This window comes from Pecten maximus, chromosome 1 (assembly GCF_902652985.1).
Source record: "Pecten maximus chromosome 1, xPecMax1.1, whole genome shotgun sequence".
Taxonomy (NCBI): Eukaryota; Metazoa; Mollusca; class Bivalvia; order Pectinida; family Pectinidae; genus Pecten; species Pecten maximus.
In genome coordinates, this window is record NC_047015.1 from 23,175,882 (window position 1) to 23,188,204 (window position 12,323).

At 40.4% G+C, this 12,323-nt stretch overlaps 1 protein-coding gene across 19 annotated transcripts in view; it reads left to right on the forward strand.

Moving 5' to 3' along the window:
• Window positions 1-10,970, forward strand: part of LOC117328099 — a 36,354-nt gene extending 25,384 nt beyond the window's left edge. The window contains exons 1-5 of one of the 19 annotated variants that reach the window (XR_004532872.1): window positions 6,310-6,669; window positions 6,793-6,999; window positions 7,554-7,799; window positions 7,839-7,879; window positions 7,923-9,641. Coding sequence is in view for 1 of the 19 variants with exons in the window: in XM_033885462.1 (XP_033741353.1) it covers window positions 1,212-1,406 (195 nt within the window). In the remaining 18 variants the exon portion in view is untranslated. Of the gene's footprint in view, window positions 1-1,211; window positions 3,257-6,309; window positions 6,670-6,749; window positions 7,000-7,553; window positions 9,642-9,666 lie in introns of those variants that run through there. The other 18 variants (XR_004532871.1, XR_004532867.1, XR_004532869.1 and 15 more) reach the window with 18 other exon arrangements.
• The last annotated feature ends 1,353 nt before the right edge of the window (window positions 10,971-12,323 follow it).

Sequence of the window (12,323 nt, forward strand, 5' to 3'; positions counted from 1 at the left end):
TTTGACAGCTTAATTATCTTACCCCGAGGAATGAGATTCCCCTGTCTCACTTCCTTGGGAGTGAATGATTATTTTTCTCTTACCCTGTTTACCCTCTTATATATTTAATGTTGACGTTACATCAATGCAAAGAAATGTTGATGTGACGTGATTGAATTGTCGATGTGACGTCATTGTACTGTTGCCATGACGTCATGATATTGTTGACGTGACGAAATACAATTGTAGAGAACGTGAGAAGAGCATGTGTAGCTTGTCTTTTACCTAGAGTGAGATAAGAAAATCTCACCCCGGTAAAACTACGGATATCCCTGTCCAGGGTAAGAGAAATACTGTTCTCTAACATGAAGGTACAAAAAGACGACACTGTTCAAGTGAAAAGTGTATTATGGTCATGGAACTGTGTCCCGTCCCCAGACAATTAACTTTATTTTGTCTAAACAACTGTATCATCAGAAAAAAATTATTCTAAAAAATTCCAGTCGGATATTGTTTATCATTCACAATAAAAACACAATTTTCACAGATTTTGGTCACTGCACACAGAGGTTGTGCTTGAGTTCAGTTTTAATAGATGCATGCAGTGTATGAGAATGGAACAATTAGATTTATTTTGCCTTTATCGCTCTTTGATATTCAAAACTTGGGTTTTTATGTGAAACAATCATTAACAGTTCTTTTTTGATAGTTTGTAAATGAGAACAACATTGTTTTTTGTTCAAAAGAGAATTATTGCACACAATGTCATTTATTTTTTCGTATGTTATATATTACGACAGGTTGGATTTGGCATAAAGTTACTCTAGGTTTTTGATGTAAGTGATGAACATTCATAAGTTATAAAGTTTTGCAAAACTCTTGGTAATTTGTAAATCTGACTTACACAAAAGTTACAAAAATTTGTATGTTATGAAGCTTTGAGAAACAGTACCATAGTCTGTGATCTGTCTGTAAACAGTCCTTATTACCACTATTTTTGAGAAGTACAGGAGAGATGTCTCTCCACCTTCACATGTAGGTTCCCCGCAGTCCCTAGATGTGACCATTTAATTTGGAGTCTGATTGGGAAAACAAAATGGCTAACAAGGATTTTGACTGTTGAACTTTGTTATGGCTATTTCTCAGAAAATTATTTGATATTTCTTGGATTTCACATGAAGTTTTCCTTGTTATCAAATTATTAAGGGGAGATTCAATGTGATATTTTTCAGGATGATACTTCCTCCTCAAGCTCTGGAGACTTCCAGTATGAAGAGTTAGATCAGGATCCAGGGCGAATGGACCGGTTTGTTGCTGAGCTGAGAGAAGTGGTGGGAGATGAACCATCAGATGAAGACCTAGCATCATTATTGTTGTCAGCAGACTTTGATCTTAACAGAGCTATCAACTTCTTTTATACCAGCTGATAGTGTACATTTTAATTAAGATAAAGCTGCAGACAAGTGTAAACTTAGAGCTGATGTTATGTTTGAGGGGCCAATACACCAAACCTGATAACACCTGTCACCACACCTGATAATATATGTCACCACACCTGGTAACACCAATATACCACACCTGATAACACCTGTCACTACACCCGCTAACACCAATATACCACACCTGGTAAAACCCAACACTATACCTGATAACACCTGTCACCACACCTGGAAACACCAGTACACCACACCTGATAACACCAGTATACCACATCTGATAACTCTAGTTCACCACACCTGTACCCACACCTGATAACTCCTGTACACCACATCCGTCAACACCTGTACACCACATCTGTCAACTTCTGTACACCACATCTGTCAACACCTGTACACCACATCCATTAACACCTGTACACCACATCCATTCACACCTGTACACCACATCTGTCAACACCTATACACCACATCTGTCAACACCTGTACACCACATCTGTCAACACCTGTACACCACATCTGTCAACACCTGTACACCACATCTGTCAACACCTGTACACCACATCCATTCACACCTGTACACCACATCTGTCAACACCTGTACACCACATCTGTCAACACCTGTACACCACATCCGTCAACACCTGTACACCACATCCGTCAACACCTGTACACCACATCCATTCACACCTGTACACCACATCCATTCACACCTGTACACCACATCCATTCACACCTGTACACCACATCTGTCAACACCTGTACACCACATCTGTCAACACCTGTACACCACATCTGTCAACACCTGTACACCACATCCGTCAACACCTGTACACCACATCCGTCAACACCTGTACACCACATCCATTCACACCTGTACACCACATCCATTCACACCTGTACACCACATCCATTCACACCTGTACACCACATCTGTCAACACCTGTACACCACATCTGTCAACACCTGTACACCACATCCATTCACACCTGTACACCACATCTGTCAACACCTGTACACCACATCCGTCAACACTTGTGCACCACATCCATTAACACCTGTACCTACACCAGATAACACCCGTACCTACACCAGATAACACCTGTACCTACACCAGATAACACCCGTACCTACACCAGATAACACCCGTACACCACATCCATTAACACCTGTACCTACACCAGATAACACCTGTACCTACACCAGATAACACCCGTACACCACACCTGATAATGCATGTACACTCCACCTGTCATTACCAGTAAATTACTAATGATAACAAATATATACTGCGTTTTTCTTATATTTCATATGTAATAATACTGGGCCGGCCAATACTTGGTACATGAGTTTATTCCACTGAATCAGCTACAGAGAAGAAAAAATGAGGCATTATTAATTGATAAACATGGGTGTTCTTTTTATGTACATACTTATCTATGTGTATTTACATTTGGCACAATACTAAATAGATCTTGTTATATAGAACGGTGTTTAAATGATAACACAGTGAGTAGGTATTGTTAAATAGGTTGTGTTTTTTTGTATCACATAGCCACAACATCTATTGGTGGTAAATATACCAACCGTTGTCATATTTGTACTGTAGCTGTTACTGTTGCATGGAGTGGTTGGTAGCAGCCATTCATAAATACACCAATACATTGTACAAACAGGCTGACTCTGTTTTTAGCTCGCCAGGACAAAGTACAGCATCAGATGTAGACAAATAGGTGTTGTCAGTACTAGTGAAATACAGCTGAGACTCTGTGTGACATAGGACCATACTCTACTACTGAGGTGAGATTCTCTATGACATAGGACCATACTCTACTACTGAGGTGAGATTCTCTGTGTCATAGGACCATACTCTACTACTGAGGTGTGACTCTCTGTGACATAGGACCATACTCTACTACTGAGGTGAGACTCTCTGTGTGACATAGGACCATACTCTACTACTGAGGTGAAACTCTCTGTGACATAGGACCATACTCTACTACTGAGGTGAGACTCTCTGTGACATAGGACCATACTCTACTACTGAGGTGTGACTCTCTGTGACATAGGACCATACTCTACTACTGAGGTGAGACTCTCTATGACATAGGACCTTACTCTACTACTGAGGTGACTCTCTGTGACATAGGACCATATATACTCTACTACTGAGGTGAGACTCTCTGTGACATAGGACCATACTCTACTACTGAGGTGAGATTCTCTGTGACATAGGACCATACTCTACTACTGAGGTGTGACTCTCTGTGACATAGGACCATACTCTACTACTGAGGTGACTCTCTGTGACATAGGACCATACTCTACTACTGAGGTGAGACTCTCTATGACATAGGACCATACTAGGACCATACTCTACTACTGAGGTGAGACTCTCTATGACATAGGACCATATGCTACTACTGAGGTAAGACTCTCTGTGACATAGGACCATACTCTACTACTGAGGTAAGACGCTGTCTATGACATAGGACCATACTCTACTACTGAGGTGAGACTGTCTGTGTGACATAGGACCATACCCTACTACTGAGGTGAGACTCTCTGTGACATAGGACCATACTCTACTACTGAGGTGAGACTCTCTGTGACATAGGACCATACTCTACTACTGAGGTGAGATGCTCTCTGTGACATAGGACCATACTCTACTACTGAGGTGAGACTCTCTATGACATAGGACCATGCTCTACTACTGAGGTGAGACTCTCTATGACATAGGACCATACTCTACTACTGAGGTGAGACTCTGTGTGACATAGGACCATACTCTACTACTGAGGTGAAACTCTCTGTGACATAGGACCATACTCTACTACTGAGGTGAGACTCTCTATGACATAGGACCATACTCTACTACTGAGGTGAGACTCTCTATGACATAGGACCATACTCTACTACTGAGGTGAGACTCTCTATGACATAGGACCATACTCTACTACTGAGGTGAGACTCTGTGTGACATAGGACCATACTCTACTACTGAGGTGAAACTCTCTGTGACATAGGACCATACTCTACTACTGAAGTGAGACTCTCTGTGACATAGGACCATACTCTACTACTGAGGTGAGACTCTCTATGACATAGGACCATACTCTACTACTGAGGTGAGACTCTCTGTGACATAGGACCATACTCTACTACTGAGGTGAAACTCTCTGTGACATAGGACCATACTCTACTACTGAGGTGAGACTCTGTGACATAGGACCATACTCTACTACTGAGGTGAGACTCTCTGTGACATAGGACCATACTCTACTACTGAGGTGTGACTCTCTGTGACATAGGACCATACTCTACTACTGAGGTGAGACTCTCTGTGACATAGGACCATACTCTACTACTGAGGTGAGACTCTCTGTGACATAGGACCATACTCTACTACTGAGGTGAGACTCTCTATGACATAGGACCATACTCTACTACTGAGGTGAGACTCTCTATGACATAGGACCATACTCTACTACTGAGGTGAGACTCTCTATGACATAGGACCATACTCTACTACTGAGGTGAGACTCTCTGTGACATAGGACCATACTCTACTACTGAGGTGAGACTCTCTATGACATAGGACCATACTCTACTACTGAGGTGAGACTCTCTGTGACATAGGACCATACTCTACTACTGAGGTGAGACTCTATGACATAGGACCATACTCTACTACTGAGGTGAGACTCTGTGTGACATAGGACCATACTCTACTACTGAGGTGAGACTCTCTGTGACATAGGACCATACTCTACTACTGAGGTGAGACTCTCTGTGACATAGGACCATACTCTACTACTGAGGTGAGACTCTGTGTGACATAGGACCATACTCTACTACTGAGGTGAGACTCTCTGTGACATAGGACCATACTCTACTACTGAGGTGAGACTCTCTGTGACATAGGACCATACTCTACTACTGAGGTGAGACTCTCTGTGACATAGGACCATACTCTACTACTGAGGTGAGACTCTCTATGACATAGGACCATACTCTACTACTGAGGTGAGACTCCATGACATAGGACCATACTCTACTACTGAGGTGAGACTCCATGACATAGGACCATACTCTACTACTGTGGTAAGACTGTCTGTGTGACATAGGACCATACTCTACTACTGAGGTGAGACTCTCTGTGACATAGGACCATACTCTACTACTGAGGTGAGACTCTCTATGACATAGGACCATACTCTACTACTGAGGTGAGACTCCATGACATAGGACCATACTCTACTACTGAGGTGAGACTCCATGACATAGGACCATACTCTACTACTTAGGTGAGACTCTGTGTGACATAGGACAATACTCTACTACTGAGGTGAGACTCTCTATGTGACATAGGACCATACTCTACTACTGAGGTGAGACTCTCTATGACATAGGACCATACTCTACTACTGAGGTGGCACTCTCTGTGACATAGGACCATACTCTACTACTGAGGTGAGACTCTGTGTGACATAGGACCATACTCTACTACTGAGGTGAGATTCTGTGACATAGGACCATACTCTACTACTGAGGTGAGACTCTCTGTGTGACATAGGACCATACTCTACTACTGAGGTGAGACTCTCTGTGACATAGGACCATACTCTACTACTGAGGTGAGACTCTCTGTGACATAGGACCATACTCTACTACTGAGGTGAGACTCTCTGTGACATAGGACCATACTCTACTACTGAGGTGAGACTCTCTGTGACATAGGACCATACTCTACTACTGAGGTGAGACTCTCTGTGACATAGGACCATACTCTACTACTGAGGTGAGACTCTCTGTGACATAGGACCATACTCTACTACTGAGGTGAGACTCTCTGTGACATAGGACCATACTCTACTACTGAGGTGAGACTCTTGTGACATAGGACCATACTCTACTACTGAGGTGAGACTCTCTGTGACATAGGACCATACTCTACTACTGAGGTGAGACTCTCTGTGACATAGGACCATACTCTACTACTGAGGTGAGACTCTCTATGACATAGGACCATACTCTACTACTGAGGTGAGACTCTCTGTGACATAGGACCATACTCTACTACTGAGGTGAGACTCTCTGTGACATAGGACCATACTCTACTACTGAGGTGAGACTCTCTGTGACATAGGACCATACTCTACTACTGAGGTGAGACTCTCTGTGTGACATAGGACCATACTCTACTACTGAGGTGAGACTCCATGACATAGGACCATACTCTACTACTGAGGTGAGACTCCATGACATAGGACCATACTCTACTACTTAGGTGAGACTCTGTGTGACATAGGACCATACTCTACTACTGAGGTGAGACTCTCTATGTGACATAGGACCATACTCTACTACTGAGGTGAGACTCTCTGTGACATAGGACCATACTCTACTACTGTGGTGAGACTCTCTGTGTGACATAGGACCATACTCTACTACTGAGGTGAGACTCTCTGTGTGACATAGGACCATACTCTACTACTGAGGTGAGACTCTCTGTGACATAGGACCATACTCTACTACTGAGGTGAGACTCCATGACATAGGACCATACTCTACTACTGAGGTGAGACTCTCTATGACCGAGTATCTAACTTGTAGTGAGTACTACTTGTCTAGGTTACCATACTAACTGTCTAGTGTACAGATACTACTTGTCATAGTTACCAGTACTACTTGATAGTACGGACAAGCATACTCTACACTGTGACTCTGTTACCAGACTAACTTTACTAGTCAGATTATGAACTGACTATTACACTGAGGTAGCTCTTTGCATAGGCTATCTACACGAGGTACCTAGACTGTTCTATACTGAGTGAACTCTGCATAGACCATACTCTATTTGTCTGAATGACATACTTACACTGAGGTGAGTACTACTTGCTAGGACCATACTACTTGGTGCTGTCGAGTACTAGGCAACGAGTACTACTGCTATAGGTAGACTTCTTGTCTAGACTACTCTACTATATGGTCTGATACTAACTTTCTACTAGGTGGACTACTTGTCTAGGCTACTCTACTAAGTGGATCTGGAGGAATACTACAGTGGTCTCGTGACTGAATACTACACTGAGGTGAGACTCTGTTGACATAGGGACCATACTCTACTACGAGGTGAGACTCTCTGTGACATAGGACCATACTCTACTACTCAGGTGAGACTCTCTATGACATAGGACCATACTCTACTACTGAGGTGAGACTATCTGTGACATAGGACCATACTCTACTACTGAGGTGAGACTCTCTATGACATAGGACCATACTCTACTACTGAGGTGAGACTCTGTGTGACATAGGACCATACTCTACTACTGAGGTGAGACTCTCTGTGACATAGGACCATACTCTACTACTGAGGTGAGACTCCATGACATAGGACCATACTCTACTACTGAGGTGAGACTCTCTGTGACATAGGACCATACTCTACTACTGAGGTGAGACGCTGTCTATGACATAGGACCATACTCTACTACTGAGGTGAGACTCTGTGTGACATAGGACCATACTCTACTACTGAGGTGAGACTCTCTGTGACATAGGACCATACTCTACTACTGAGGTGAGATTCTCTGTGACATAGGACCATACTCTACTACTGAGGTAAGACTGTCTGTGTGACATAGGACCATACTCTACTACTGAGGTGAGACTCTCTATGACATAAGACCATACTCTACTACTGAGGTGAGACTCCATGACATAGGACCATACTCTACTACTGAGGTGAGACTCTCTGTGACATAGGACCATACTCTACTACTGAGGTGGCACTCTCTGTGACATAGGACCATACTCTACCACTATGTACCAATACCTAGCTTGGATTCTAAAAAAATTTATGCAAGATCTAACACTTTTTCCAATTGAAATATTTGCTTCAAGCGTTACCATTAATTTAGATTAAAGTGAACTGCAGTTTAGAGGCCTTAGTTATTTCAGTGCTCCCTTTTCTATTTTAATCACGGAGTGCTTGCATAATTGTTTCATGGAATACTTACATGTCTAATTATTTTTCACGGATTGCTATTTTGTCTAGTTGTTTCACGGAGTGATCTCTTGTCTAGTTGTTTCATTGAGCACTCCCTTGTCTATTTCATACAGTGGATTTGTCTACTTACTGAGTGCTAACTTATTTATTGACCGATTGCTTTCTTGTATGATTGCCAAGTGTTAACTTGTGTAGTTACAGTGTACAAATGTGTGTCTGGTTACCGAGTACTAACTTGTCTAGTTACAGATTACTAACTTGTCTAGTTACCGAGTACTAACTTGTCTAGTTACCGAGTACTAACTTGTCTAGTTACCGAGTACTAACTTGTCTAGTTACCGAGTACTAACTTGTCTAGTTACAGATTACTAACTTGTCTAGTTACCGAGTACTAACTTGTCTAGTTACTCAGTACTAACTTGTCTAGTTACCGAGTACTAACTTGTCTAGTTACCGAGTACTAACTTGTCTAGTTACCGAGTACTAACTTGTCTAGTTACCGAGTACTTATCTATTTAACTTTGCCTTGCGTATCTGTGATCCTCTGTATCGTTTGTAAGTCGAATAGAGAATTTAAATGTATTTTACTTTTACACAAATGTTCCACCTTTCTTGAATAGAAAAATTGTAGTCATGCTCTCTACAAAGTCATGTATTGTGTTTTAAACACAGCAAGTCCAGTAATATTGTGATATTTTGCGATAATAATCAAAGCCATGTATGAGAATAGGGTGCCCGATAATAATCATACTCTCCGCATGTTCACGTTTGTTTACACATCGCTTCTGAATTCATCACTTATTTCCCTTCAAATTTTGTCAAAATGCTAAACATCATATTTCACTGAGTTCAATTTTCAGTAGCTTCCCAGAATTGTCAGAGTTATGCCCTTCTTCTCTTTTTTAAGACAAACAAATGATCTACATATTGACATCACCGCTTCTGCTTTGTAATTTTGGATGATACTGATATAGTCAGTCAAACGACAGAAACTTTGCTTACTTATGTCAATGTTGTAGTTGAAAATGTACTGAATTATACTTGTACATTGATGTTTCACTTGGAAACTGTTTCATTATTTCATGTGAAATATATAAATGCTATATAATGTGCAATTCTATATACTTTAACTTCTGCTACAATAATCCAGTATGAGTGTATGTGGTAGTGTATGTGGTAGTGTATGTGGTAGTGTATGTGGTAGTGTATGTGGTAGTGTAGGTGGTAGTGTAGGTGGTAGTGTATGTGGTAGTGTATGTGGTAGTGTATGTGGTAGTGTATGTTTTAACAAGCGAGTGTTGCTATCCATTATTGTTTCTACAATATAGAGGTTCTCTCCCCTATACTTATTCCTTATACGAATGTGATATTTTGTTAAATTACATTATCTATGTAGTGGGTGGGTGCTTATAGCCAATAACATCTTAATCAATATAGATCACGGGTATTATCTAGAAATGGCCCCATTACCTTACATTATAATTAGATATCTATATTTAGATCTTGAATTGATGATGTTCTGAGATTGATACCATAATGTAAGATTTTTCATCTTTACTCATTATATAGACCGCCAAGTGTAAATTTAGTAATGTTACAATAGATAAAATTGACACAAGGTATACATATATGGTATATTGCTTGTATCAACACTACATACATGTATGTTTTTACTTAGGTTGTAGTTACGGTACAATGACTTACCTTGTGTTTAATATTTTAATATGGAGCAGGTTGTATGGGAAAGAAATCTTCAATTTTGTAGAACTTTATTATATGATGTGCCCATTTTATTTTTAACAGAATGTGATAGGGAGCATAGATGTCCATATTCTTTAATTTATATATTTTATTTAACTTATGAAACAAAAACAAACAAAAACTGCTTGCTCAGCATTGAATATAAAAACCATCATGATGGTTCTAGTCTTGTTATTGGCCATTACAGTACCCTTCAAGGTAGTATTTTAGCTAGTTGAATAAGATAATTAATTGTTGTAAGAGATGTTGGAGTGATTACATTCCAGGACACTTGTGTTTTATTTACCATATATTGGCTTCTATAGCATTGATAACATAGATACATCCAAATATATTGGATTGTAATCCGATTGCCAGAATCAAATATTTAAAATGAATATATCTTCAAGATTAAGATTTTTTTTGGTGAAAATTCAGTGTTTATATGTTGTTAAACAAAGCTATTGATTATTGGTCCAGACGTGTTTCATACTTATACATGTAGGGGTATTATATCCTGCAATAGCTTTATTAGTTTAAAATGATTTAGTGTTGTTTTCATATTGATAAAATTTGGTTAAAAGTTTGTAAGAAGAAGCATTCCTTTGGTGCCATATGTTTTTTTTTAAAGTGAAAACTGTATAAATATATTCCAGTTTTCATGGACAAAGGTGGTGGAACCGTTATTCCAAATAAATTGTTGGCACATTTTTATTTCTCTTGTGAAAATGACTCCTTGTTCAAATGAATCTCCAGTGAACTGTGGGCAAACATACCAATAAATCTGTTACATTCTTCATCGTCTCTGGTTTTCTTCATAAGCCTGATTTATACTTCTTATCTTAGCATGAAAACTCTAGAGCCTAGGGTAAAGCATGTTAACTCTAGAGCCTAGGGTAAAGCATGTTAACTCTAGAGCCTAGGGTAAAGCATGTTAACTCTAGAGCCTAGGGTAAATGCTCACTAGGGACTAGGGTAAATGCACACTAGGGCCTAGGGTAAATGTACGATATGGACAAGGGTCAGTGTACTCTATATGGTAAATGTACACTTGGGACTAGGGTAAATGCTCACTAGGGACTAGGGTCAATGTACACAAGGGACTAGGCTAAATGTACGATATGGACAAGGGTCAGTGTACTCTATATGGTAAATGTACACTTGGGACTAGGGTAAATGTTCACTAGGGACTAGGGTCAATGTACACAAGGGACTAGGGTAAATGTACGATATGGACAAGGGTCAGTGTACTCTATATGGTAAATGTACACTTGGGACTAGGGTCAATGTACACAAGGGGCTAGGCTAAATGTATGATATGGACTAGGGTCAATGTACACTATATGGTAAATGTACACTTGGGACTAGGGTAAAATGTACACTAGGGACTAGGGTCAATGTACACTATGGTAAATGTACACTTGGGACTAGGGTAAAATGTACACTAGGGACTAGGGTCAATGTACACTATATGGTAAATGTACACTGGGGACTAGGGTAAATGTACACTTGGGACTATAGGGTCAATGTACACTATATGGTAAATGTACACAAGGGACTAGGGTCAATGTACACTATATGGTAAATGTACACTAGGAACTAGGGTAAATGTACACTATATGGTAAATGTACACTAGGAACTAGGGTAAATGTACGATATGGACTAGGGTAAATGTACAATATATGGTAAATGTACACTTGGGACTAGGGTCAATGTACACAAGGGACTAGGGTCAATGTACGATATGGACAAGGGTCAGTGTACTCTATATGGTAAATGTTCACTTGGGACTAGGGTAAATGTACACTTGGGACTAGGGTCAATGTACACAAGGTCAATGTACACAATATGGTAAATGTACACTTGGGACTAGGGTCAATGTACACTAGGGACTAGGGTCAATGTACACAAGGGACTAGGGTCAATGTACACTAGGGACTAGGGTCAATGTACACAAGGGACTAGGGTCAATGTACACAAGGTCAATGTACACTATATGGTAAATGTACACTTGGGACTAGGGTCAATGTACACAAGGGACTAGGGTCAATGTACACTATATGGTAAATGTACACTTGGGACTAGGGTAAAATGTACACTATATAGTAAATGTACACTAGGGACTAGGGTCAATGTACACTATATGGTA